Source organism: Trematosphaeria pertusa (genome assembly GCF_010094035.1).
Source record: "Trematosphaeria pertusa strain CBS 122368 unplaced genomic scaffold BU26scaffold_9, whole genome shotgun sequence".
NCBI classification, from domain to species: domain Eukaryota; kingdom Fungi; phylum Ascomycota; class Dothideomycetes; order Pleosporales; family Trematosphaeriaceae; genus Trematosphaeria; species Trematosphaeria pertusa.
In genome coordinates, this window is record NW_022987220.1 from 1,799,755 (window position 1) to 1,826,106 (window position 26,352).

Genomic DNA, 26,352 nt, shown 5'->3' on the forward strand with positions numbered 1-26,352 from the left:
GGCCCCGTATGGAGACACTCCGCATTGTATGGAAAGGCCCATAGGATCTGCGTGACACTGATCTGCGACGTTGATTCCTCGATCCCAAGTTCCCTAAGGCGGTAAGGTGATCAGGTACGCGAGCGGGAGCGCTAGCCGTTGTTGGCGATTCTGATGAGGAATCGTGCTGAAACCGTGGGCGTCTCGCAACTCCATGTGCGAGATCGGGAAAGGAGTGCCTCAGGTAGGACTTGGCACCTGAAACCACGGAAAACACGGCCTGAACCATACTCATAAAGGGTCGGAGCGTTACTTCGACGCGAAAAGCGTTCGAAAGACACATGGCGGACGTGCCCCTCTGCATCCTTCACTTCGTCGACGGTAGCTGAACGCATCGAACTAGAGCCCGTGACTTCCTGGAGCGCATCCATAAAGAAAGGATTCAGGACTGAATAAACGATAGGAGCGAGATCGGTATCCTCCAACTGTGTCTCCATCCGTTAGATTCCTCGTGCTCGCTCCGCGGGAACGGCGACGTCACCAGTCGGCGTTTCCGAACACATAGCGTTTTCCATAGCGATGCTTTTCCACCAGCAAGTTAGCATTCGGCGAACGCGATGGGAGATTCCAGACTACAGAGTTTAGAGAGAGAATGATGCAAACCGGTTGTAGGTTCGCGAAGGCTGAAGGCCGGGTTGGCCCCTGAAAATCCGCCAGTTTATTTCTGGCTAGCGTCCCTTCGCGATTTCGCGAGACCTCGGGACACGCATACCTTTCTTCCTTCTATCCGCGTACTTTCCACAAAGCTAAAGACGCTCATATCGATCCTCATAGTTTAGGAAACGCCTTCTTTGCGATGCATTAAGTTCAGCCACTATTCACGGTTTGAGCTGTTGATAGTGGCGAGCAGGCGTAGGCAACCACAAGCAGCGCCAGAAGAGGCTGATTAGTGAAGAAGTCGACAGTGGGAGTACAGGTAAGTAACTTTTATTGGGGTTGACTATGCTGAAGCGATGCCGCTATGCCGGGCCCTGGAAACTGGATTCGAACTCCGAATAGAGGGACACATTCCCGACGCCCCACAAACCCACAATCTCGTAACCAACGCCCACAACTCCGTATCCTGAAAACAGGTCAGACGCCTATCACAATGAACCCTTAGACATCGACGTCCATCGTGTCCTTGTCCACCAGAGACTCCGCAGCAGCGCTGCCAGCCGCCTGCTCGCCTGACTCTTGACCGTTCTCTCCGGGATGAGCAGCCTTGGAACCATCGGTAATATTGCCTGGAATCTCCCCCTTATTTGCCTCGATAGCGTTTTCCTTCTCGGCGGTACCAGTCTTTGCGTGCTCCTCCACCGGAACCGAAGCCGCTGAGGGTCTAACCTTGCGAGGGCTGGTCAAATCGATTGCTTCTTGAGAGGTTGCGCCCGCACCAGTGTTATCACCCCGACGTCGACGCTTTGGGCCGGGGTCTGGAGCTTGGACTGCTGCTCGCTTGGTTGATATCGTGGGCGGGGCTTCATTCGGAGCTGCATGACCGCCCGGCGGCTGCGAACCTGGATTGGCTGCAGGGACATGTACCAAACCACGCATGGCAAGCTGAAGTTCCATATTCTGGAGTGCCAAACGTTCGAACCATAACGGCTTCGCAAGGTAATCCTCCTGCAATAGATCGATCATCACGTTCGCAGCGAGGCTCTTGAAGTGACGTACCAGTCTAGCGAAGACTGAAAGACGGTCCATGCAGGTCAAGCGCGCGTCCTCTTCTGATGGGTGGTGGTCCGGGTCCTTGAAGGGCAGACCGACTACGCCAAGGGAGTGAATACGGATTGCTTCCGCGACCACGAAATAGGCCCTGGCTTCGATATCTTGCGCCGTCCACACCCCATCTTGCCTGAATTTTTGAACCGCCCAAGGCTCATAGATCTCGTCCAGGGGGTGTCCGGTATCCGCGAGCGCACTCGCGATAGAAAGGACACAGGACGCCGCGTCGTTATCACTCATAGGAAGACCTTGGGTGCCGGAAATAGGTCTCCAATACGGCTTGTGTAGATGAGCTTCCGCCTGCTTGGAATCTTGGAAGAGCAGACGAGCCTGAGAGTTCTCGAGCGCGTGGAATCCGTGCTGACCACTGCCAAATTCACGGTTCGGTTGAGCTGGTTGAGCGCTTCCTGCCGCTGGAGACGCACGCAAGACGGAATGAGCAGAGGGCTGGACATCCGGAGCTGCCACCGAGGGTGCTGACTTCCGACTCCCGGATTCACGTGGACGATCATGTCTACGTGGGGCGGACTCCGGAGTGGTCTCTGCATTCTGCGCAGTTGCCGACGACTGCGAAGCGTGACTTGCTGGTGTTGGTACGGTGGCCGTCGCCCCGTCGCGCGGTTCGCCTGTCCAGCTGTCAGTTTTCAGTCCTTGGGATATACTTGGTGCCTTTGGCATGGACTTGCCCCCATTGGTCTTCGAGTTCTTGCCTCGAATTGTCGTCTCGCCTGTCGCGCGGTCAATTTTGCAGTTCACAGCGACCCACAACCGGCGGGGAGTAGGCGGAGAGGGGCATACCTGATACACCTGCGAGCTCCGCTCCAGGCTTGCTGCCCGTAGTGCTCGATTGCTTGCGCTTGATCTTGTCCGCCATGGTGGATTGAATCTGCCTAGTTCTGCTAGACGTTAGTGCTGTCCTGGGGTGGTGGTAGAAAGCGAGGCGGGGTGGTTATATAGGGAAAAAGCGCGACTGCAGGCACGGGCCCCTTCGTCTAGGAGTGAAGGGCGATGTGGCAAATTGCGGTGGGGTTGACGGGCTAGCCTTTCAAACTGACTATGGGAGCTGGAAAGAAGCTTCCCGGTAGGCTTTTGTTATTGTCTGGTGCTGCCTGTTATTCTGACTGTCCTATGTGGCATCCTCTTGCGGTAGGGAATTCTCCGAATTCAAGAGCTCGCAGCCAAAACAAAATTGCTCGTATAGCTAAGTATTATACGTGCTTTTGTACGCGTCTGTGAAGGCCTCCAGGGTGGCTTTTACGCGCGTCGTTATATCCGGAGAATTCCACACCATGAGGGGCATCACTAGATGCAATCCGGGCTTTTGTACTGCGTCTATCTTTATTCTGGATGTGCTAGAATATTAACTGTCAGCTACTCCAATGAGGGAGCATTCAGGTTCTCAAAGCTGCTGCCTGTCAGATGAAAAGTACAATAAAGACTTCTTCCAACTACTGTTGTGCCGCGATGTACAATAGGGGTGGTAGCGTTTAGCATGCATTGCACAAATTGCTCATCACTTGTAGGAAATACTTGAAAGCTAAAGATTGATACTTCTACAGTCCCACGTGGATGAGAGAATGTATAGGTATCCGTGCGTGAAATATAGCACCTGTGTCTACGGTTCGCTAGTCACGCGCAGGTATGTCTTCACCAACGCAGTCAAAGCTATCAAGTGTGTTGAATAATATCATTAATCTGCTACCTAGCTACAGACCGGGTTCTAGCCAAGACGGTGAACGCGGTGAGCCAGTAGCGTCTATCTCCCAATTCCCAGAATCCAATCCGTTACAGGACACCGTATTGAAGAAATGGACACCTCCATCAAGCCGTTGGCATCCCCAGTAGTCACCGTGAATATTGAAGTCAACCTCCCTGTAGCTCTCGTAGTGCACTCACACGCCGAGCAGCTCACTACGGTCAGAGTTACCCCTAATTTAGGGAATTCTCCGAAGATTGCCCCTAAAAAGACCCCTAATTTAGAGGCAGTTTTCGGAAAATTTCCCTAATTTAGGGATTGGCGAACCGTAGTGAGTGCCCATGCCACCGTCCTCAACCCTAGCGCTCTCAGCCTCGGCCCCGCTATCGTAGATGCTGTCTGGCTTGCCGCCGGTGGCGTCGGTCTCTTCAACCTTGATGCTCTTGTCTGCAGGAGAGGGTGTGGTCTTGCGTACCTGTGGCGCGGCGAATGCGCCAACCGGAGGTAGACCGGGGATGTTCTTGCCTGTGGCTACCATCTCTTCGAAATTGAGAGGTGGGATTGTGGTCTTGGTGGCCTTGGTCTTAGTCTTGGTCTTGAGTGGCGGGTTAGAAGTCGGCGATGGAGATGAGCTGGCGGACGAGATGACGATGGCTTCTTGAGGCGAGGATGCGGTAGCTGCGACAGGCTTGGCGGTGGAGACTTGGAGAGGAGCGGGGGGTGAGGACTGATGCTTTGCCAGGCGTTCGGCTTGATGGACTTGGTGGGATGAGAAGAGTGGCAATGAAGGCGTCGAGTTCGAACGAGCGGAGGTAGGGCCCGGAGGAGCTGTCGCAAGATTTGCTCGTGTAGGGGCACTGCTCTTCGTAGCCGGGTTGGTAGGCGGACCTGAAGCCTGACGTTTCGCAGGAGGGACAACCGGCCGTGAGGTAGCGCTGCGCTTCTTGGGTACGACGGGGGCCTTTGCAGTTGGAGCGGGTAAGGCTTGGGGTGGTGGAGTAGCACCAGCATTGAGGTTGCCTAGGAACTCCGAGGCAGCCTTGTACTTCTCCTGTGTCTTCCTACGGGTGTTGTTGTTGCGCTGGTTATTGTGGGTAATCTGCAGATGCTATTCATCAGCTGGTGCACGTCTTTTTCAAAGAGCGGTTTCTTACCCTGTAGTATGCGACAGGTCCCGCAACATACGCCATGATCTTCTCGTTCTTCATGATGTTCTCGCAGACGGACTTCCACTTCTATATTTCTTGTTAGAACCTAGGTAGGGAGAAGTTGCGGAGGGGACGGGATTGCTTACGGAGAAGAGCACGAGGAGAGCGTTGATGCGCTCATCGAATGTGAGCTCGGGGTTGATCTTATCGCGGAGCAAGCGGTCAAAAATGGGTTCGTGGAAGCCCTTCTCGTGGATCTTGATGGCGGCATCCTATCGTCTGTCAGCAAAATAGCACGCAGGTGTTTTCAATGAGCTACTCACCAGGACCTCCCGCGAGATGACTTCAACCTGCCAGCGCGGAAACATCGACGCCGAGCCCTCCACCCAGTGAGACGTCATGAGCGCGCTCCTCTCGTTGTCATGAACCCCATCGATGTTGAGAATAGCTTCCGTTAGGTAGAAGGTGATGACCACCTTGTCATGCTCATCCTGCGGCGGCTCAACCCTACCTTTGGGAGGTACAAACGAGATGAGGTAAGCGTTGGTGTAGATTCCATCGTCATTGGGCGAGAAGTCGTTTACCGACATCTTGGTGAACTTCCCATTTTCAACAGTGTTGGGGAAGTGATTGAAGATATTGTCGATGTCGATGTTGAAGATGACGGCTTGATCTTTCATCCAGCATGGCTTGGGGAACCTTTGTATCAGCTCAAGACGATGATCGTCCTGCTCCGGCTCTTGCTGGTGATCCAAGAGCGGCGAGATCTGACCCGCAAGCTGACCTGGAGCGTCATCCTGGGGTGATCCTTCGGGTGTGAGGGTGTGGTCATGATGGGATGTCTCTTGACGGGAAGCCGCAGTCACGGGCTGAGCTGGGGTAGAAGCTTGACGTGGTACCGGAGGCGGATATGAAGTCGCAGAGGGTAGCGGTGGAGCTCGCATTTGGGCTTGTTTATGCATCGCCGTGTAAACTCTAGCAGCGAAGTCGTACTCAATGCTGCCCTTTGGAAAGTGCACAAGAGTCCATACCTGCGCTTTCATTAGCAATGGTCTTGTGAACGCATACTAGGTAGCACAAGACACTCACGGCGTTCTGGGAGATATATTTGAAGTCAGGGACGACCTGGTCCGCCATCTCGAGGAAGGGGTTTGGTTACGAGCGGCTCAAGTGTTGACTGGCTTGGTTGTGGGGTTGGGCGCGTTGTTTTCCTCTCGCGGGAAGCGCGCGAACAGCCCAGGTCTAGTCATCATATACTTGTAGCAGACGCTGTTAGCGTCCTGTGAGGAGGGGCATCAATGGAAAGGGCATTCGAAGATTCCCTGGAGTCACCGGTCATTCAACAGCGGGGAGTGTGGCACATGAGAGGCGGTGAATGTCCTTCACTCAGTTCTATTCGGGCGACAGTAACCTAGATAATCCTTGACTTTAGCGTACCCCCACTCAAAGCGGCTTCAGCAACGGCACTCGCCTTCTTTCTTTTCCAGGGTAGTGCACTACTTTCTTTTCAAGTTTTGTGAAAGATTGGGCACTGACAGCCACAGTCACCGCATCCACGGCCATGGCGAAGTCAGAGCCTACAGATCCGAAGCCGCACGCGACGCTCGGCGAAGACCCGCTCCAAAACTCGTACCTCCCCGCCCACGGGCAGCTCTTTTTCGGCAGTGGTGACGACGCTGCCGCGGCAATCGACAAGGTCCAGTGGATGCCGGCGCAGGACGATAGCATCCCGCATACACTGGAAGCAGAGCAGGCGTACGTCGAGCAGCTGGTGGCGGCTTTCAAGAACTTGGAAGGCACCAACGAGGGGCCCGCCAGCCCGTATCGGCGCCGGTTCGCGGAAGGCTTCTACGAAGACTGGATGATAGAAGCTTGTGCCTGGGATATCCTCGTAAGCAATTCGCATTAGGTATCCTGATGTGCTTCAACCGCTTACTCACTTAACAGAAGATGGCCGAGTCAATCCACGGTGAGGGTTTCAAGGCCCGCATCTACGACAAGAACATCCTTCAATCGATCAAGCAAACCCGGGACTGGACTTTCGCGGAGCGCATTCAGACTCTCTGCAATGTCCTGAAGGTAAGTAATCTGGTCAACGCTATAACCTTTGAAGGCCTCCTAGAAGACTAATCCATATAGGTCTCCAAGGGCGTCGCCGTTACCCTGTTGAAGAACGAAAAGATGATGATCGCCATCGGAGCGCCGAACAAGCTCTTCACCTCAACGATTGCCAACCACGCTCACAACATGAAGCGAGATCGATGGATCAAGGAAGGCAGAGAGCGGGATGACGCTGCAAAGAGCCAGCGGGAACGATGGAGGAGATGGCAGAGGACGAAGGTAAGGTCATGGCTCTCTCTACTTACTTCCAGTCTAATCGGAGCTGTAGGATATCTCGATCATTCAAACATGATGGAGGAAGACAAGGAACCTACTGCATTTCTCCTTCCACAAATGGCAAAGAACAAGCGCGTCAAGACCGAGGGTATGAGATCAGAAGCATGGGATCCGGATGCCGACCCGCTCGTCCAGGGAGCCGCGAGTGTGAATACCGCATGTGTGCTGGGGATTCTCGATGCCCGCTCCAACGCCGAGAGCAACTGAAGACACACGGGCAGTCAGAGCGCCAAGCCTAGTCCTATTTGTACTTATCGATGCACCAAACTGTCAATCTGGCATTTTTTCTACCAGGGAGATCAGCAAGTTTGCTCTAAGGTTGCCAGCGTCTTACCACGGAAAATGTACAACAGCAAGGGCTTGGAGAGAATAATGCGACGTGTCCGATATGAGGGGACTGAACAATGGGATGAGGCGGTATAAATCAGATGATGAGATGGGTTCCGAAAGCTTGCGTGTCCAGCCGTCTCATGCATGAACCCTATCAAGGGAGAATGCCACTCTTCGTTCCAGTTTCGATCGTAGTCGTTCCAAAGCCCAGTCTCTTTCATGCTTCAGTTATGCGAGTTCATACTGCTGGTACTATTTAAAGACTCTTTATCTACGCGGCTTGTAAGCACCCTCTGAATTCCGCAATTGCGAGTCTACCTGTTCGACCGCACGCCCTACTCCGCCCACATCTCGAAACGGTCGTGAGCCGTTGCATCACCAAGACATCCAGTTCCATCAAGGCCGCGGCGGTCAAAGGTCGCAAAGATGATAGACAGACGTTCCGAAAAGTCGGTGACGCTGTTGACGCTGCAGGAGGTGAGGGGATCGTGTTTGTAGTGGCGGAATGCAGAGGTAGTGAGGGGCGAGTGCGCTAAACCTTGACGGCTGAGCTAGTCTAGTTTGCCCACGCCTCAAATCCAACCTCAACTCTTCTCTTCCTTTCTCCTTCTTCCTCCACCAAGCTTCCAGACCTCTCTTTTCCCCCCGAGCTTGTCTGCTATCGCTGCAGGATCCGTCGTCGCAGATTGTGTGATGATGGGTGCTGTTTGCATCCTGCGTTTTCGCGATGCGAACCCCCAACACTAGCTTGGGAGGCCGTCTCTCTAGGTAATCGGTCTCCTATGATCGGAGAGGGAGGGAACCTCATTCAGGGCCTTGTTGGGCGTAGCCTTGAATCGTGGACGCTCATTGGCAGGTGTTCAGCGATATCGGAAATCACAGGGCGTGATGGTATCGCTCACCAGGGAACAAGTGAATGCACGATCCGAACACGGAGGCAGCAAAGCTCGTCACCTTCTCACCCCCGTCTCTCGTCCTCGAAATCCTTCTCTTCTTCCGCCTGCTGTCTTCGACACTTCCGACTTTCCTTACCCCCAACACTATTTCCTGCTGCATGGCTCTCTGCGTACACAGCATGGGGAATTCTCTGTTCGCAGCTCTCAGCCGCAGTTCTCCGCGGAGGCTACAGTCAGCGAAGCAGCTTCCTATTATACTATTAGGCTGCCGCCCCTTCACGATACAACACGCTGCACGCCTCGCCTGCCTGCGCTTTTCCTGCGTAAAGTCAGTATCCCTGCATCACACCTTAGGCCTCAACTCACAACAACAATCAGTGGCTTCTATGGCATCAGAACGACCCTAGGCATCTAACAGGCGAACGTCGGCCTTGCGGATTCCCCCGAACTGGCATTCCAGCAGCCCAGCAGCCGGTCAAAACCCGCGCCCATGACAGAGCTGAAAGGTCGCTTCCATCCATCCGCATCACGTTAGAAGTGTCCTTTCGATGCACCGTTTAGCGTTGAGGGCGAAACGCTCGCTTATATGGTAAGCACGGGGATCGAAGTCTTTTGCCCCTCAAGAGAAAGTCGAGCCAAGCTGGTCGCTCCTGTACAAGACTGGTAGTGTTCACTTGGAATTCGATTACGCTCCACGTCGACTACCAATGCCGGATGTCGGTCAACGGAAGACAAGCTTGCCAATCTTATGTCCATCCTTCGAGCGTTTCCCCCTTTGGACTTCAGCTGATGCTTCTAGACTCATTTCATTTTCCGATTGTTCTCATCTCCCCTACGGTATATGTTGTGCTCAGACGAAGGCGTTCAGATGCCTTCTATCGTTCCAAGATGCCGACACCACCCCTCTGCCATGGTATGCGATCGGCTCCTCATGCGAATGGGTGTTGCATATCGCTGCAACGATGCTGCCGCCCCAGCACTTGTCGGTGGTTCCCGTTGGTCCCCGAGTATGATGGAAGCGAACGTACCGCCCTGCCGCCGATTGTGCTTTGAAGAGGAGGATGCTGGGACACCTGTGTCTGCTGTCAGCTCTGGATATTTGTCTGATTGCCCATGCCCGAATTCGACCGCAAGTCCAAAACGAAGCCCTTCCCTCCGAAGACTTATCCGACCCACAACTGTACGAGACCGGACTCTTACCTGTGGCCACCCCATATTGCGGCCTCACCATTCCCCTCTGCAAACTTGCTCAGAGAGCGTCAGAGAAGAAAGCTACCCGACTCCGGATACCACTTTCGGGCGCCCCATACGTGTACCATACGAACAGGAGCGTCCGTCCAAAGCCGACCGGGTGGGCACCAGGGCGGAGTGAAACGATTGCATCCGAGGCGGTGTGCACTTTGGCCGAAGAGGTGGGAATTGCTTGTGGGGCTCGCGCCGTTTGAACGGTTTGTTGCTAGCGCGACAATCCGGTATAAACGCGGAGGTCTAAGATAAACAATGCGATGCACGGCGCTCCCCTCGCCATGGAGGCCTGTATGAGAGTCTCGAAGTACGTCAGGAAGCTGGCCTCATGACCTCTGCCCCCGTCGTGCTTGGGAGAGGGCCAGGGTGAGGTGGTAGAAGCTCTGGGCCGGGCCTAATTGATGGTGACCGTCGAAACTTCGCGCGCTCCCCTTACGCCACGCCACTGCTGGTGAAAGCGAGCTCGTCAACTGGCGAGCGCACAAATGTGTGGCAAAAATCCTCCGTCACCCTGAGTTTCCCGTCTCTCCCACACCCAACCTCAATTGCTTCTCTCCTCTGTCTCTGAGCGAACCATCTACTTTCGCACCTCGCCAACGCGACTTTCGACGTTCCCAAGCTTCTTGTACGACTTTATCTCCTCCAACAGTTGTATCTGATCCAATTCGACTTGTCGGGTGATTGACCATGTCTCAACCTGCCGACAGTCCACGCTCCGGCGCTTCAGCTCGCGGTGCCAGTCCGTTCCAGTTCAATCCGCTCGCTCCTGAGTTTGTTGCTGGCCGTTTGGATACTCCTACCCTTTACCAGGGTGTGGATCCGTTCTCCAACTTCGAAGCAGCGGCGCCCCTGTATCCCATTACTGGCGGGGCGGACTACACCATCCCCGGCAATACTCAGGCTGACATGTACCCCATCTACGGCCAAGCAAGCCACATGTACGGTACCTCCAACTACTCCAACGTCTACGGCGGACGCGCCGACCTTCCCTTCGGCTTTGCCAACTTCAACGACGTCGACGGCTACCCATACCCCGGTGGCGTCAACCCTCGCTGCTCGGGTGAGCGTAGCACTCTATTTGAGCGCCAATCTCCCCCGGTCGATCCTGCTCTCATCTACGGAAACGTCTTCGGCGCTAACCGTGGTCCGGGTGGCGCTCGCAGCGCGGCCTCTGTCGCTGACGATGTGCGCCTCCACCATTTTCAGGAGGACCTTGGCCTGGCTGCTAGGATCGAAGGGCACGCCCCTACTCCAAACATGAGCGTCTCAGATGTTGGACAAATCACGTTTGGCCTTCGTGGTCACTCACCGTATGAGGAGAACGATATTGACGAGGATGCTGAAGGTGACAGCGAGCCGGAGGCACCTCAGACTGCCGGCCACAGCTCGCAAGTCAGCTCGCAGAACGTCCAACAGTCGACACCAGAGACGAGCCCCCAGTCTAGCTCACAGTCTGTTCAGCAGGCTACTCCGCAGGCCAGCCTTCACTTCGATACAATCGAAGCTGTCATTGCCGCTGATGCGAAGGTCGCCTGGCGCGCCCCGAGCGGCGATATCACCATCCCAGGGACACCGGAGGAGAGGCGCGCAGTCGTCCTGAAGCTTATCGAAGCTATCAAGAACAATATAGACTGCAAGGGCCAGACGAGCAAGGGCTTTACCCGCCGCTGGGTAGATAAGGACTATTATAACGACATTGACCTTGAGAAGCTGGCATGGCGCCTTCTCGTAAGCGATCTGGACAATGCAGTTTCGTTCTAAGCTAACTAGAAACAGCATAATATGCTCCAAATCCATGAGCACGGATGGACTACTCCGATCTACGACTACATGTTAGCGCGGAGCATCTTCCAGACGAAGGAGTGGATATTTCAGAACCGCTTGAACACTGTTATTGTGCTCCTCAAGGTATGTATTTCCTTTGGCTCGAGCGCGTCACTGACCCGAGCAACAGTATTCCAAGCGTACTTGCGACGACTTGATGAAGGACGAGAAGATGTGGTCGGTCGTAGGCGCCCCACACATGCTCGTGTCCCGCACCTCAAGCAACGACGCGTCCAACAAGCGCAAGGCCGTCCGCATCGCGTTCGCCACGGAGAACATGAAGCCGGAGGATGTCCCTGTTATCCCGCGCAACAATAAGACGACCTACGCCTCCAATCGCACAAAGCGTGCCCGCACTGAGAATGACGACGAGAGCAGCAAGTTCGTGACGTCCAAGACGCAGAAGAAGCAGAAGAAGCAAAAGAGGGTTGGCCGCGGAAAGCCGCGCAAGGCTAAGGACGACGGCGACTAGGTAAGCGAATCCGCACACGCGGCGCCACACCGTACCCCTTCTGACGCAACAGGTCACCTCGACTCTCCTCGGCGGCCACGTATTGCATTTCTGGAGTTCAATACCCCGGATTGACGGCGTTCTGGGTCGCTACGATTTTCATCAACGGTGAGTACCGATATGCGTGACTACAGCTGCCAAGCTGCCAAACTGCCTCTTTTCTTTCTTTCTTTCTTTCTTCCTTTCTTTCATTCTTTCGTCGATGGTCTGCGATAATGGGTGGGGTGGTTCGGAGTTATGGGTGGTGGTCATATGGTTTTCGAAAATTCGACAACGAGCTCGGAATGATGGATGGGTGGCGGACCAATGGTCTGCACAAGTTCATGATGATCTCGGAATGAAGAATGGATGCGGTATGGAATGGCATGGTTTCCGGTGGTTTATGGAGAGGTCGGCATGGTGGATGGTCATTGTGCGATTCTGGGGAGTTGATGGCATGCTCGGAATATGGTGTGGTGGATGGTTTCATGAAGACTTTCTGGCATGTGTATGCCTCGTATGAGTAGCGTATCTCGAATGCTACCTCATCCCCTATAGCCTCTTCCTACGCTTGCTATCTTCGTGACCTGTCTGTACCGGTACGCTAGGAGCATCGCCCATCTTCGACTTACTACCGGCCAGTATGCTACATGATGTCTCGAGTGCTATCTGTCTTTGCTCTACGATGCGGAGAGAGACATGGCCTCCTCCATCTAACCTCCAGACACGGGGAGCAGCGAGTTCACGGGCCTAGTCTCTGGACTCCCTGTCTAGGTCCGGACAGAAAACATGAGGTAATGCTTTACGACTTGCGCCGTAGTTCAACCCAAACGGTCCGTTCGTCTAGAAGCTTACTGAAGTATATCTATTCTATGAGATTGTCTCTTCCGAGCCGCGGGTATGCTGACGGCAGCGTCCTTCCTGAGCGGGCTCGTGCAGCAAGCGCATACAATCATGCAGATAGCCTGAGTGCGCCTGGCAATTGCCATCCGTTTTCTCTCGAGGCGCAGTTAGAGAAATCAACCAGGCTGCCCTCGTGATGTCGAAGGCTATTTGGTCAGCTGCGTCATGCCTGCATAGAGCTGTGGAAGCTTGGGGGAAGTGGCGAGCCCTTGTGACAGATAGACTGTGGCACATGAGAGATATCAGAGATGGAAGCTTAGGATATGCTCGAGGTCATTTAGACACTCTGCGTCTAGCTTGACATAGCAAACCTAGCGACTCGTGATCCTTGGAAGCTTTACCGTTTGCACTCACTGTCTTCGAGAATATAACTCGGGCTCTTTCCCCCTCCGATTCGAGGTCATAGAGCATCTTCCTGGGTTCTCTTCTTACTGCTGAGTGAAGCACAATTGCGGGGAGGATGGAGCGTTCTAGGGGTGTAGCCAGTTATCGCTTTCTTTCCCCTCCTTCTAACTCTTGAAATGGAGGTGACGTTGACGGCTAAGTGACGCCTGCTTATTTGCCGGAGTCGAATTCACCTTTGTTCCATTCAGTGCTCTTGGGTATATAATACAGACTCGCACCCACAAGTTATAGCTACTATCATCAGCAGCTTCCAAGTTCGATCGGCAACCTCCAGCGACTATAGCATCCGTCCGCCAGCAACTGCAACTCCTCAGCCATACCTATCACCCCTTGCGATCAAGATCCGTCAAGAGCGTCAAGATGTCCGGCAACCAGCAGAGCAACAACCCCAACCAACAGCAACCCGCACCGACCTGGGAATCCGCCTCGCTCGCCACCTTCCTACGTTCCTACTTCCCGCAAGGCAGCCGCGCAAACTATGACTTCGCCCGCGAGATCCAGCAAGCGCGCAGCATCCTCAACTGCATGGTAAGTCTCCAGCGCCCATTTCCACTTCCTCCCACCCCTCCTCTAACTTCCAACGCAGTACTACCTTGATCAGCAAGGCAGCCAAGCAATGCACCGCATCGTGCAGGAGATCCAAGACGCACCTCCAACAGGACAAGATGTGCCTCCTCGCTTTCAGAACACGCCGGAGAACATCCTAACGGTGACCCTGCTGCTGCTGTTCCATGCCGATCGCTTCGGCGGCTTCTATCTGCCGCCGTTGCCACAGGCGAGAATCGCTCGGGAGCAGACGCCACAGGGACGCATTACCGAGTACCCACGCTTCCCCCCACCGCCGTATGTATAGTTGTTTCTTCTTGTGATATATGAGACGCTAATGTTGGCAGGGGTGCTGCTCCACCGACTGGCTATACCCCGGGGCTATTCGCCGGTCAGCAAGGTCCAGGGGTTGGCGCTCAGCCGCCTCCTCTTACTCCCGGCCAGGCTGGATTCGGCCCCGGATGGGGTCCTCCTACCTACGACCAGCCCATACCACTACCTGGAAGTATGGCCGGTGCTGGCACAGGAGCTCTCGGTGGAGGTGTTGTTCCCCCTCGACCTCGAGACCCTTGGTCGCCGACTCTCGGTGGCCTCGGGGCCCCTGGCGATCGTGGAGGCCGTCAAGGTGGTGGACGCGCCCAAGGCCGTGGACGTGGTCATGATCGAGGTCGCGGTAGCGGCAGCGGCAGCGGTGGACGAGGACGGGGATGGTATGGTCGAGGTAGCGGACGCGGATGAAGAGGATTAAACAGTGACCTGACCGACGATGGACGAATGAGAACCAATCCATATATCTGGAAAGCGGGGAGAGCGGTCTCAATGATCTCTCTCAAAGGAAATCAATGCTGAGTCCGGAGACTTCAGACGGATCTTTTCACGTCTAGTGCCGTATACCTGATGAGAACTGTGAATTTCCTCGCTAGCCTTCAACCCCAAAAAATCTTCCCACCAAGTCTTTTCTGCCAAACCCACTTTCTTGTATACTAACCTCCGCCCGCTACCGTCTCCCCATTACCGCCTATCATCCCTCTGTGATCGTCAAGATCGTCAACCATGGACGACGACCTGAACTATATCGGCAGCAAATCAAAGGAGTTCCAGTCTCGCGAGCTGGACGCCTTCCATGAAGCGCTCGGCAACACTGAGCCACGATTCACCCAGACCTATTCTCCAATGTTCAGCTGCAAGTGGGCCAACGACGAGCTGATCCCGTTCCTGCGAAGAGCGTACGCCGGCAGGCCAGGAATCACCGACGATCGCGACTGGTGGGCGGATCTGCAAAAGGCGGAGTGGATCGAGCCGCAACACATGGTCGGACTGCAAGCTCCAGCGAAGGGTTGTAACTGACGGTATTAGCCTAACTACCCAATAGGCGATCCGATCTTCGTTGAGCGGCTGCGGCTGGCTCTCGTCTCGCCGGCTGCTGTACCTCGCCCGAGCCTAGTTGCGAATGTTGCCAACGACATGGAGCTCACTATCCGGCTGCTGATCCGTCGCTGCGTGCTACACGGTGGACCGTTCAGGCTTGCTTCGCTAGCGGACGGCGTGAGGCAGGAGCTTGCAGAAGATGTGAGAAGGGCGAATGAAGCGGACAAGAAGGTCACTGGGCTGTTTAGCGGCAGGTAGGATGCGGAGAAGCTAAAATCAGTAGATAATTCAAAGGAGGAGCCCAGTTGAGGCATCCAGGAGACTGACTCTATACTGGGTTCAGTTGTGAAAAGTTTGAATCATATCCCTTTGTTGTGTCAATGGCAGAATCAAAAAGGTGGCATATCTCGTTTCGCCTCCCTCTATGAAGTCCTTCCACCCCATTGATGCTTCATCAGAGACAGCAGAGCGCAGCATACCCAGTGATAACATCAGTAAGGTACAGACTCACCTCTTTTCACATGCGCTGAACGCGTAAATTTCACGGTAGGGTCGATACTTTCACCACCTGCGCGGGGCGGTAGCGCGCCGTAAAAGTCTCAAAGCCTTGTCGCGAAATTTCCTTCTCGACCCACCGTCCCACCGCAACCTCAACACCGTCCCGAAGCCAAGATGTCGCAGCGGGTGGACTATCATTGGGCGCAGCAAGAGCTGATACCCTTCCTGCAGTCCGTCTTCGAGTGGCGTCTCGGTAACCCCGGCAGGACGAAGGCGCAGTGGGAGGCCGACATTCGTCGTGCGGAGGGCCGTATCAACACCGTCGTAAGTATCTCTACGTGTCTCCTCCGTCTGTGCAGCCTTGTACTGACGTATCGCTTCAAGCGCGACTACGATGACAGCATCATCACAATCGACCGCATTCGCCTCGCATTCGCCAACCCGTCCGCTCTCACCGCCGCTGACCGCGTCCAAACTGACACCATCATCGACGATCTCGATCTCTGCCTCACGCTCTTCGTTCGACGCGCCATAAACCACGGCGCATACCGCCTCTGCAGTTTGGCCTCTGGGTTGAACCCCGCCGCAATGCAGGAGCGCGAGATCCTCCGCCAGAAGGGTGAGAAGGTACCGGACATCCGTCGGGATCTTGCGAGGTAAGTTGCTAGAGCACTTCTTCTCTCGAACTCTTGCTAATCAAATCCAGTGCTAATCGCGGTCGCGGTCGTACGTACACTCGCCGAGGCTCAACTCCAGTCAACCCCATCCATCTCTTCCAGGCCAGCCCCGGCGACTCCGGCTTCTATGGCAACACCACAGCTTCAGCCTCTGGCTTCCAAGAGCAAGCTACACGCGCGATTCCCATCGGCTCTGATCGGGTTGTCGTTCAAGACGGTGGTGGCGGATACCCTCAGAACTACGGCCAATGGGTTCTCGACCAGCGCACCGGCCAGTACGTGATGGGCGCAAACATGGCGCGACTCTCTTCTCCTCAACCTGGCCCCGTCGATGAGTACGATGTCGTTCAGGGTGTCAAGGCTTTGTCTCTTCGAGGTCAGCGAATCGGCTCCAAGCGCGCGATTCGGTCAACTCTTCGTGCGGACGCGCCGGAGTTCGTGCCTGGTAGGCTGTCTCATCCCATCCGCACCCTGCACTAACTCTGGCAACCTGTTACTCGGTCTTTCTGATGAAGCCAATCAAGCTGAAGTGCGGTTAGACCACGGTGGATGTTGACGCAGTATATTGGGTGTATGCCTCCGCCCCAACGGCGTTCGGATCTTGCTTTGCGAGGTCGTAGGCGTCTCCCGAAGGGTGTGGTTGGTGTCTTCATTTGGTTTGTCTCGTATAGGCAAAATGTAATACGCTTGTTGGCCACCTGAACAAGAAGATCATGCCATGCATGCTGGAGTGATGCCTGAGTTGATGTCCTTTCGGTTCGGAGGTGAAAATCCGCGAACGCGCTTTACCCCATGTGTACAAGTACAAGCTAAACCATTCTGGTCTAGCGCGCTGCACCATCCTTCTTGGCGACCCTTTGAACATCTCGTCAACCTGCAGATCCATCCGCTGCACCCAAGTGATGATTGTTCCATTCTTATTTCGAGAGCTCACTGCACCAGTACTTCGCCTGCTTCTGCTCTATAGCTCCCGCCCCAACAACTCAACAGCGAGCATCAAATCCAGCGCGACGTTTTAAATTCCAAGCACTCGCCGTTTGAAGGAATGCAGCCTCTTACGCAAGTGGATGCCCGCTACCCGCCGTAATGCATCCAAGCCGAGATCTCGCTAGCCCACCACCGTACACCATATGGAGGGTTTAGAACAGCAATATCTTTTGGGTCCATTGATCTGAGATGACAGGAGCTATTACGTCACTCGAAATATCTGCACAACAATGGCCGAAGGAAAGGATTCCGCCAGTGACATCCGTGAACGCGTATTCGGTCGGGCCAAGCTAAGCCACGTTCGGCACAGTACCGAGGTCCCCTTTTCCCCGAACATCTAACCTTTCTTTGTCCTTTGTTCTTCCCCCGTCCCAAGTAGGAAAAGCACTCCCCAACAACGTCAAATTCCGGCTTTTGCCAACACTCAATGCTGTTAGCTACCTCGAGATCCAGGCTATCCAGTCCGATCTTAATCCGAGGTGGACTGACTTTCCTGCTTCCGCGCCGTGCTATAACAACTCGCTTGCAGTAAGACAAAGACGTTTTCAGTTTCAACAGCGAGCCGACCGGACGAACATACCGGACTCCGACAAGGGCGACCATTCAATCCTCCCGGCCTGGCTTAGCTCTCGGACTTTACCCACCATGACGTTCGCGCACAATAGCTCAGGAGTTCTACCTCCGTACATGCGGACAGTTTCCATGGGACCGGGAGCGTCGGTGACTTTGAGTATTCCCTTCCATGGACAATAGCGACCAACAAATGACGTTTATTTCCGAGACGCAATGACCACGATGCTGGTAATTGCGGCAGGAGAAAAAAAAGCTTAGCATCCCTTCATCCTGCTTTCCCCGTGAGGTGGCGCCTTTGTCGACAATTTCTGCTATCTCTAGCGCACGTAACGCCCGGCCAACCCGCCGTTTCCAAGGTTTCCCACGTTTCCCATCTCTTCTAATGACTCAGCGGGTGCGGTCCGATGGCGCCGACACCGAGCCCCCTTGCCTGTAACGGACTCTTCCATTATTGTGGCTGCAGCAGTGGATCTTCGGCAGATAGAGCATTACGCGAGCCCGTACACCCCGTACGAATATATGAGGAAGCTTATAGGGGGCTTGCGACCCTGGAGACCCGACGGTCTGGTTCTCCTTCTTGTTTCCGCAAACGACTGGTCCGTGCGTTCATACAAACCCCAATCGAAAGCCATACTTCTACTATGCCAGCCACAACGTGAGTACTCAAAGGGGATCTGCGGTCTTCATATAGCTGATGGAGCATACAGTCGCGGTGTGAAACGTTGCTGCGCGGCGGCAGATGTTGGGAGCAATACTGACTCTCTATCCCGTCCTCGCAAGAACGCTAGAACTTCGATGAACTCAATACCATCAAAAAGTATATCTTACGAGAGCAAGCCGACGACATCAAAGTTCCTAGAGTTCCCTGCAGGTACGTGAGCTTTTTCCACACTCTGATACTCGCATGGCATCACTGGCAAAGCGACTAACATACCCGCTCAGAGATACGCAACCGTATCTACGACTTTGCCAAAGAGCAATCCTACGAAGGCTGGTGGAACCCCGTGCCCCTTCTATCCCGGCGGCAGTCCGACCAGTCCCCCAGCCCATGGCCAATCAAGCACCCTCACTCATCAGCCCGCAATTACTTCGGCCTCACCCAAGTCTGCAAGCAAATCCGCACCGAGTACCGGCCCCTCTGGATGCGCAACTCCTCCGTGCGCGTCAAGCTCGAAGCCCTCAGGCTCTGGATGTGGGTCTTCTACGCCGGCAAGCACCAGCACCAGAACGCGCCTCAGCTGCTGCAGATTTCCTGGGCCAACGAGGACGACAGCTCGTCCTCCGAACGCATGCTGGACCTCACGCCCTTGATACAGCTGCGCGCGCACCGCCCGACGTTCACGGTAGAATTTGTCGCCGACGCGCTTGTCGAAGGACTCGGACGGCCGCTCGTGAGCGGCGAACTCTGCAGCGTGTCTGGCGAGCCGCTGCTCACGCAGGAAGACCGGCAGGCCAAGTACGACGACTGGATCCTCATGCAGGAGGCCGAGCACAGCTATCTCCCTGCCTTGAACGAGTTCCTGGCCCACGACAACGCGCGTTGGCTCTCGCACATTCGCGACCACAAGGTGTGCCGCGTGAACTGCACTATCGACAGCTGGTTTTCTAAACCCACAGTGTTCATTCGCTTTCCGACGGACGGCATGCCGAAGGACGACGAGAACCAGGGCGAGGGGATCCGCGGCTACCTCAAGAAGGTGGGCATTTTGGATCTGCCAGCCTATCAGGAGCTCGGCGTTGAGGTGAGCTTTAAGGTGTAGTAACATGGGGTTCTAAAATTGAGAAAGAGATTTACAAGTTATCGAATACTATATCTCTGGCTTTGAAAAGTCTGCATAGAAGTGTGTTTTGGTTTGGAGGGTTGGAAGGACTGGCAAGATGACGGCTGCGGATTTCAAATGGAAGACACACAAGACGATTATCTGGGAATCTCAGCGGAGGATAATCAGGCTTTCTACTTCAGGGCTATGTATCTAGATTTTCAGGTCACTTTTGAGGTGGTATGAGCGAGCAGACTAGATTGACCGTGGATGAGGTGTGACCTCTTATGGGAAGTACAACGGGTGGCTTCAGGCTTTGGATTTCATGGCGGAATAAATTAGCCTGTCCTGCGAACATATGGCGAGTACAGACTTGAATGGAAACGCTTTGAATTTTATCTAACCACTATGCTTCATTGAACTTCCCGCAGCTTCTCTCAGACATTACAATGTGCCCCAGGGGAAATGAGAAGGGAAGGCAGATGAGCTCCCGACATCCGAAAATATTGGAAAGATGCTTGCTCCAGCCGTATAAATATTCTCAGTAGCTTATGATCCATCAATTCCGTCCCTTTGGTGAGTCACCCATGAAGGACATGGCGAACGTGAGGCCGAGAGAGCCCACTGCACGAACCTAGGACCCGATCGTCTGGCTGTTATACGAAGACTCCACCGTCGTAGTTGGGCTGATACGACTCTATCCCGAGAGCGTCGAGGGCAAAGCGGTGCCGTATGTGGGCCGGACGAGGGAAGTGTGGTTGGTGGTTGCGGGATAGGAAGCGGTCTCGTCGGAGCTCATGACTGACGAGGCCGTGGGAAGATAGACAGTCGCGGTGACCGTAGTGGAGTTTAGATAGGGCGGGATCGTGTTTGCCCAGCGAGGAGCTCTCGCGAGGAGGGAATTTGCAGCGGCCGGGGTGCCGCTGACAACGGAAGAAGCAGAAGTATGAAAGTGCGTAGGGGTTGAAGTGCCCAAGCCCAAGCAGGACGTTGTCGTGTTATGCCAAAGTGCGGAGGTGCGGCTGCTTGAATAGATGCCGCTGGAGACAGCAGAGGACAACGCAGGTTGGGAGGTTGTCTTTCCCGGGTCAGATATCGGAGAAGACACACAAGAGGTGATGTAGGTGGGGGTGATGGTCGGAAACGACTCAAGATTGCTGGGGGTGGTCGTGGTCTTTGTCAGAGAGGTGACCCCAGTACCCCGAGTCATCGACGTCGGCCAATGGTAGGTTGTGGAGATATTGGAAATAGTGGAGGTCGTGCCTGCCGAGGATCCGCTCGTGGGTGGGACGGTCTCACCGGTGCAGGAAGTAGTGGAAACGCTGCGGCTCATCAAGTGCGTAGACGTGAGAGTCGCGGTCGGAGCGGCCGTCGAGCTGAGAACAGTGATGGAGGCACTGAAGCCAGTCGAGAGACCGGACCCGAATGTCGAAGAGCTGTTCATAGTGCTCGGTAGCGTAGTGCAATTGCCAGACCTAGCCACGACGAAGGCAGCAGCAGGAAGGAAGCACTGAGTGAGCAGCGTGAGCTTCATGGTGCCCAGGTGAAGTCTCGCGTGGGCTTGAACGAAAGGAACGAGGTTAACGTGAGAACGACCTCGAGAACGTGGAGGACGCGTGAGTGAGTGGGTGGCAGAAGGAGAGAGCGTGGTGGAGAAAGGAAGAACTGCAGAGCGGGAGACGTTCTTATCTCGAAGGAAAATTTTCAACACCGTGGCTGCCCTTTACCGTCGCGCCTACCTCCGACGATCAGCAGACATGCAAGGTGCTCACTCCATAGATAAGAGACAGGCCCAAAAGGCAAGAGAAGGGGCCAGCACTGAAGGTAGAACGAGAGTGGGCGACGCCGACTTACGAGGCTAAAGCTAGCTATGTCAAACCGTACGGGGATACTTCAGGGACGGCTGGGAAACATGCAAACGCGTAAGGCATTCAACCACCGCGGCATGGCTTATGCGTGTGCATTGCGTCAGGAAAGAGTAAGCGGTAAGCAGTTGCACAGTGACTCCCAAGTCCAGTGAGGGAGGCACTCTGTACTTGGCAGTGACCTCCCGAAAGGCTGTGGGGAGTACTTGGTTGGCGATAGAGCGAGCGTCTCGTCAGAAAAAAAGCACCAGCAAGGGAAATAACAGCCGGCAAGCTATTCCAGTGCAATCAAAGCGGATTATAGAAGCGTAAAGAGACACGACTCCTGAGTCGACGGAAGACCAACCGAGGAGAAGGTGGTCACCGCTTAGAGAGGTATCGAGAGAGTTAGTGAACATTCGAAAGCCGCCTCCTCGCTCCGATCCAGAAGAAACAAGCTGAGCCTCCTGAGATAATGTTGATCGTCAGGTGTCTGTGGTAATGGAGAGGTGGTCTCTGCCAATGTTTCTCTACGTCTTACTCGCGCTAACCGCAGCTAGCCTAGCGCATATCGGCGATTTGTTGAAGCGAGCGCCGGCGCACAACACCAAATCGCTTGACATTTTCGAGACTTCATCGCCAAACGACAATTTGCGACGACGCACCCGAACCACCCCACGAATCTTACCACGAGATAATCAGTCAAAATGTCCAAGCGCGGGTACGTCTTCTACGATTTCGAATCCTTGGATCGCTCCCGGCGCCGAAGCTACACTCCGCATACAATTACGGCGACAGCGACGGCGAAGGCGGCGGCGAGGATCCAACGTTCCCTTCTGACGATCCACTCAATTGAACACATGAGCTGACATGCTACAGTCGCGGTGGAGCCTCTGGTAACAAGCTCAAGATGACCCTGGGTCTGCCCGTCGGTGTACGTCTCGATCCCCAACCTCTACGATTCCATCCCCGCACCGATCGCGAACTTGTTTTCCATGGTGCCGCAAGATATAAGGAATACAAGGAAATGGCTAATTGGGGCACAGGCTGTGATGAACTGCTGCGATAACTCGGGAGCCCGAAATCTCTACATCATCTCGGTCAAGGGTATCGGCGCGCGTCTGAACCGCCTTCCGGCCGCCGGCGTCGGCGACATGGTGATGGCGACCGTCAAGAAGGGAAAGCCGGAGCTGAGGAAGAAGGTTATGCCCGCGGTTGTCGTCCGACAGAGCAAGCCGTGGAGGAGGGCAGATGGCGTGTACCTCTACTTCGAGGATAATGCTGGTGTGGTGAGTGAAGGACTATACGAACGCAGCATTTGGATCGAAGACTGATGATCTATAGATCGTCAACCCCAAGGGAGAAATGAAGGGCTCCGCTATTACTGGTCCTGTCGGAAAGGAAGCTGCCGAGCTCTGGCCGGTAAGTCGAATTGACATCTGCAAGCAAGCATTTCAGCTAATCGGTTTCCTAGCGTATCGCGAGCAACTCCGGCGTGGTGATGTGAGATGTTTCTTTTCCGGCTCTTCGACATTCATGGGTTCACGGAACGGCGAAATGCATTCATGGGGTGACGGCTTTGGACATAGTCATTGCACACAGCTAGCAATGTGATGATCCTTACAAAAGCAATCATGCCGTCCGAGAAAATTATCAGTGAATGACAAGCTATCAATGGACGCTTCGGGGCTACACACTAGTTCGTTGAGGTGATAGACGGAAAAGTATCCCATGCACAATCCGAGCACCATATCACACTTCGGGGGCTTTCACAATATTGACTGCTCTAGGCCTATGCTAGCGGGATCCCTTCCGCAATGACGGGTATTTACTTTTCTCAAACAACCCCAGCGTCAGCTTTGATCAACTCCGCAGCACCTTCGCCAATGCCATAAGCCACCATTTGCGTATGCCCATTATTGAGGATAGGGATCGAGGACACATCGGCAACACGCAGGTTCTTGACGCCTCTCACGCGCAAACGGGAGTCAAGCACCGCGTCTTTGTCCTCAGGCTTACCCATGGCGCATGTACCAGACGCATGATAGCCTATTCCAGGCGACATGGTTAGCAACCAGGAATTCTTCGCGGAGAGACGAATGCCACTTACAAGTCGTACCATGCTCCCTCACATAGCCCTCCCACTGCTCCCTCGTCTCATACGTATGGTGCTTCAAATGCGGCGGCCAGCTCCCCTTGACCACATCCCGCGTCCCCTTCCCCTTGACCGCAATCTCGTTCGCAAGCCGGCACGCCTCGCTCATGACCAGCATGTCCAGCGGATCATCGAGGTACTTGTGATCCACGACGGGGTTCTCGCGGCAGTCCTTGCTCTTCAGCGTCACGCTGCCGCGCGACCGCTGGCTGAACAGCAGCGGGCACATGGCGAAGGCGTGCTGGCCGTCGGTCGGGAAGTCGGTCAGCTGCTTGGGGCCGCCGTAGAGCTCGGTGTTCCAGATCTCGGCGTGCGGTTGCGCGGCGGAGAGGTGCATGGCGTCTCGACCGGGCGGGTGCGGGGCGCTGGTCCACAGCGGCGAGTCCTGCAGGCGGTCTGAGAGGCGCGAGTAGGCGAACATGCCGAAGGGGAAGGTGGAGAGGAGCCCCGTTTTGGTGTCTTTGTACAGCTTGTATGTGCTGGCTGCGCTGGTGCCGTGGTAGACTTGCGCGTCGAGGGTTAGGTCTGGCCGGCTCACTTCGTAGAATATGAAGCAGAGCACGTGGTCCTGCAGGTTCTTGCCGACGCCGGGGAGGTCGACTTGGCATTCGATTCCGTGTTTTTGGAGCTCGGATTTGGGACCGATGCCCGAGCGCAGGAGGATGGGGGGACTGCAGTAGGCGCCTGCGCTGAGGATGACTTCTTTGCGGGCTTTGTAGGAGACCTGGGCGCCTTCTTTGGAGAGGGCTAGGACGCCTGTGGCGGTGAGCTCGCCGTCGTCGGCTTTTGAGAGGATCACTTTGTCGACTGTGACGTCGGTCTTGATGGTGATGTTCTCGCGTCGGAAGCCCTTGGTGATGAAGTCCGCGGCGGTGGATCGAATTCCCTGGTGGATCGTGCGCATTACGTGGCCGCATCCATGGGGCGTCTCTCCGGTGGTGAACATGTCTGGGACGAACGGGAGGCCGCGGTCGATCATTGATTCTTTGACGAGCTCGGAGATGGGCGGGAGGTCGTGGGGTGCGATGTGCAGAGGGCCTGAGGTGCCGTGGACGGATTTGTCTTCTTGGAACCAGGGTTTGGGGTGGAAGGTCTCTGCCTACTCGTTCATCAGTACAGTACATGCTACGCTGCCTGTTCGGGGTTGAGGATTGGCAGGAAGAAAGAAAGAAAGAATACCTTTGCCATGTATCCCCACATCTTCTCCCCCGTCCACTCCTCAAGCCCCCAATCATCATAATCCGTCTTCAACCCTCTGATACAAAGCGTGCCATTCACGCCACTCGAGCCACCGAGGAACCGTCCTCGACTGTGCTTGACAGACCTGTCATTGAGAGCGGATTGCGGCTCGCCGATAATATTCCTTATAGCGCCAACATTAGTCAAAGTCCAAAAGAAGGAGTATCATACAAAAGCACAAAAGACGTCTTCCGGGCGGCTTCCGGATGACTGCTTGAAAGACGTGTTGCCAGGGCTGAAATCCGAAGATAAGGTTTCTACGTACCAGTCGGTTTCGCTGTCAAAGTTTGCGCTCCATCCGCCGGGCATGTGCACGTTTTCGAGGTCGGCATGGTCGGGCCCGGCTTCTAGGACGAGGATGGAGGTGTTAGGGATTTCGGCGAGGCGGCCGGCGATCACGCAGCCTGAGGTGCCTCCTCTGGAATTTGCGTTAGAGCCAGGGACGCATAGCGGTGGAAGAAGAAAAGGCGTACCCGCAGATGATGTAGTCGTATGTCTCCTCCTGCTCAACGCGTGCTGGTGTCATGATCGCCCTGTCGTCGTCCAGAAACCAGACTTTTTCTTATTAAAGTCTTCCGCACGAGAAAATAAATCTGACTTCTACTTATACCACAGTACATCGGTCGGCCCGTATGATGACGGGTGGCACCGCAGGCTTAGGAATCACAAATCCCCAGTAGAATCACGAGGTGGGACATCCTCGGTGTTCTGAGAATCGTACGCCCTGCCCCTCACCTGCAGCTGCAAGCTTTGGTCTTACCCTGATTGAGTCCCGAGGTCATCGGAAGGTGTCCTACAATATTGGCATCCTGGGAACGTGCTTACGTTCCATCAGCAGCTTCCAAAATAGGGAGCTATGCGAAGGGTTGTCGTCTAAGGACTTGATAAAGCTCCTCGCGAACATGGGCCGTCGGCATGAAAACGTCAGCTTTCTTAGCTCGTCAGCCTTGAGCTACGATCATGTTACTTGACGGAGAAAAGCGCTGACTTTTGGTGGCATAAGCCCTCGTCTTGGTGTTTCGAGAAGTCGGTTGAAGGGGTCACTACGCGGAGATGAGGAGTGGGCAAGAACTACCGGGGCGGGGTAGCTAGCGGGGCGCGGGGGGCAGCTGCAGCCGAACCGCTACACGCTCTCTCACCTTTTCCGCCCCAATCCAGCTTCATCTCCTCGCATTTCTATATCGCCCGATGCCACCAAGACGACTTCTTCGATCAATGTAACGAATTGGCGAATGTGTCGAGATTAAAAATATCCTCCCTCGGAGAGCGGCGAGACACAATTCTGCCAAGAACGCCTCCGAAACAGCGCCGCCTCCAAAGCTTCGTCCTCAGACCTTCCATGTGCCATCGACAGAACATCAAACCAATACAGCGAAATGCCACCAACGGCGGCTAAGAGCCGCAAAATGTCAAGCTCAATTGAGCATGGCAAGCTTTTGGAGTGTTTGCATAGATAGGCTTGGCTACCTCGCGGCGTTTGAGCGGAGTACTACCGAGAGAGGTGGAGGCTACTCTCCGCTTCTACTTCTTCTATCCTCCTCTCTGCTCTATTTCTCTCCCGTCCTTGCGCTCGCTGTGGTGTTGGGGTCCTTTTGAGTTGAACTTCGGCCGGTCCGGCTTCTGTC

At 54.8% G+C, this 26,352-nt stretch overlaps 11 protein-coding genes across 11 annotated transcripts; 7 read left to right on the plus strand and 4 right to left on the minus strand.

The window, feature by feature from the left end:
• Window positions 1-945: 945 nt before the first annotated feature.
• Window positions 946-1,767, minus strand: BU26DRAFT_520793 (uncharacterized protein). Its single transcript, XM_033829376.1, has one exon. The coding sequence runs from the start codon at window positions 1,723-1,725 to the stop codon at window positions 1,138-1,140; it is 588 nt and encodes a 195-aa protein (XP_033682723.1). The 5' UTR covers window positions 1,726-1,767; the 3' UTR covers window positions 946-1,137.
• A 1,955-nt stretch (window positions 1,768-3,722) lies between these two features.
• BU26DRAFT_566668 (uncharacterized protein) lies at window positions 3,723-5,727 on the minus strand (the record flags this gene model as incomplete). Its single annotated transcript, XM_033833558.1, has 5 exons — window positions 3,723-4,541; window positions 4,597-4,677; window positions 4,737-4,862; window positions 4,914-5,621; window positions 5,680-5,727. The coding sequence occupies 5 exons, from the start codon at window positions 5,725-5,727 to the stop codon at window positions 3,723-3,725; spliced, it is 1,782 nt and encodes a 593-aa protein (XP_033682724.1).
• A 99-nt stretch (window positions 5,728-5,826) lies between these two features.
• On the plus strand, window positions 5,827-7,194 carry BU26DRAFT_597712 (uncharacterized protein; the record flags this gene model as incomplete). The annotated part of the gene is made up of 3 exons (XM_033835015.1): window positions 5,827-6,481; window positions 6,538-6,669; window positions 6,730-7,194. Exons 1-3 carry the CDS (start codon window positions 6,152-6,154, stop codon window positions 7,192-7,194), a joined length of 927 nt encoding a protein of 308 aa, XP_033682725.1. The 5' UTR covers window positions 5,827-6,151.
• A 1,469-nt stretch (window positions 7,195-8,663) lies between these two features.
• On the plus strand, window positions 8,664-9,865 carry BU26DRAFT_352588 (uncharacterized protein). Its single transcript, XM_033822483.1, has 2 exons — window positions 8,664-8,802; window positions 9,013-9,865. Exons 1-2 carry the CDS (start codon window positions 8,800-8,802, stop codon window positions 9,583-9,585), a joined length of 576 nt encoding a protein of 191 aa, XP_033682726.1. The 5' UTR covers window positions 8,664-8,799; the 3' UTR covers window positions 9,586-9,865.
• On the plus strand, window positions 9,866-11,901 carry BU26DRAFT_352589 (uncharacterized protein). Its single transcript, XM_033822484.1, has 4 exons — window positions 9,866-11,186; window positions 11,235-11,366; window positions 11,413-11,754; window positions 11,807-11,901. Exons 1-3 carry the CDS (start codon window positions 10,146-10,148, stop codon window positions 11,752-11,754), a joined length of 1,515 nt encoding a protein of 504 aa, XP_033682727.1. The 5' UTR covers window positions 9,866-10,145; the 3' UTR covers window positions 11,807-11,901.
• Window positions 11,902-13,257: 1,356 nt separating this feature from the next.
• On the plus strand, window positions 13,258-14,364 carry BU26DRAFT_597718 (uncharacterized protein; the record flags this gene model as incomplete). The annotated part of the gene is made up of 3 exons (XM_033835016.1): window positions 13,258-13,608; window positions 13,667-13,923; window positions 13,974-14,364. Exons 1-3 carry the CDS (start codon window positions 13,441-13,443, stop codon window positions 14,362-14,364), a joined length of 816 nt encoding a protein of 271 aa, XP_033682728.1. The 5' UTR covers window positions 13,258-13,440.
• A 1,123-nt stretch (window positions 14,365-15,487) lies between these two features.
• Window positions 15,488-16,326, plus strand: BU26DRAFT_352620 (uncharacterized protein). The gene has a single exon (XM_033822485.1). It carries the CDS (start codon window positions 15,667-15,669, stop codon window positions 16,150-16,152), a length of 486 nt encoding a protein of 161 aa, XP_033682729.1. The 5' UTR covers window positions 15,488-15,666; the 3' UTR covers window positions 16,153-16,326.
• Window positions 16,327-17,946: 1,620 nt separating this feature from the next.
• Window positions 17,947-19,838, plus strand: BU26DRAFT_352626 (uncharacterized protein). Its single transcript, XM_033822486.1, has 3 exons — window positions 17,947-18,384; window positions 18,437-18,600; window positions 18,672-19,838. Exons 1-3 carry the CDS (start codon window positions 18,134-18,136, stop codon window positions 19,487-19,489), a joined length of 1,233 nt encoding a protein of 410 aa, XP_033682730.1. The 5' UTR covers window positions 17,947-18,133; the 3' UTR covers window positions 19,490-19,838.
• A 26-nt stretch (window positions 19,839-19,864) lies between these two features.
• On the minus strand, window positions 19,865-20,784 carry BU26DRAFT_520797 (uncharacterized protein). Its single transcript, XM_033829377.1, has one exon. It carries the CDS (start codon window positions 20,697-20,699, stop codon window positions 20,187-20,189), a length of 513 nt encoding a protein of 170 aa, XP_033682731.1. The 5' UTR covers window positions 20,700-20,784; the 3' UTR covers window positions 19,865-20,186.
• A 1,202-nt stretch (window positions 20,785-21,986) lies between these two features.
• Window positions 21,987-22,905, plus strand: BU26DRAFT_520798 (ribosomal protein L14b/L23e). The gene is made up of 5 exons (XM_033829378.1): window positions 21,987-22,054; window positions 22,213-22,267; window positions 22,380-22,622; window positions 22,678-22,755; window positions 22,808-22,905. The coding sequence occupies exons 1-5, from the start codon at window positions 22,041-22,043 to the stop codon at window positions 22,838-22,840; spliced, it is 423 nt and encodes a 140-aa protein (XP_033682732.1). The 5' UTR covers window positions 21,987-22,040; the 3' UTR covers window positions 22,841-22,905.
• Window positions 22,906-23,055: 150 nt separating this feature from the next.
• BU26DRAFT_606591 (GMC oxidoreductase) lies at window positions 23,056-25,586 on the minus strand. Its single transcript, XM_033835675.1, has 6 exons — window positions 25,553-25,586; window positions 25,201-25,488; window positions 24,993-25,145; window positions 24,668-24,851; window positions 23,444-24,587; window positions 23,056-23,382 (listed from the first exon to the last, which is right to left on the minus strand). The coding sequence occupies exons 2-6, from the start codon at window positions 25,251-25,253 to the stop codon at window positions 23,171-23,173; spliced, it is 1,746 nt and encodes a 581-aa protein (XP_033682733.1). The 5' UTR covers window positions 25,254-25,488; window positions 25,553-25,586; the 3' UTR covers window positions 23,056-23,170.
• Between the last annotated feature and the right edge of the window lie 766 nt (window positions 25,587-26,352).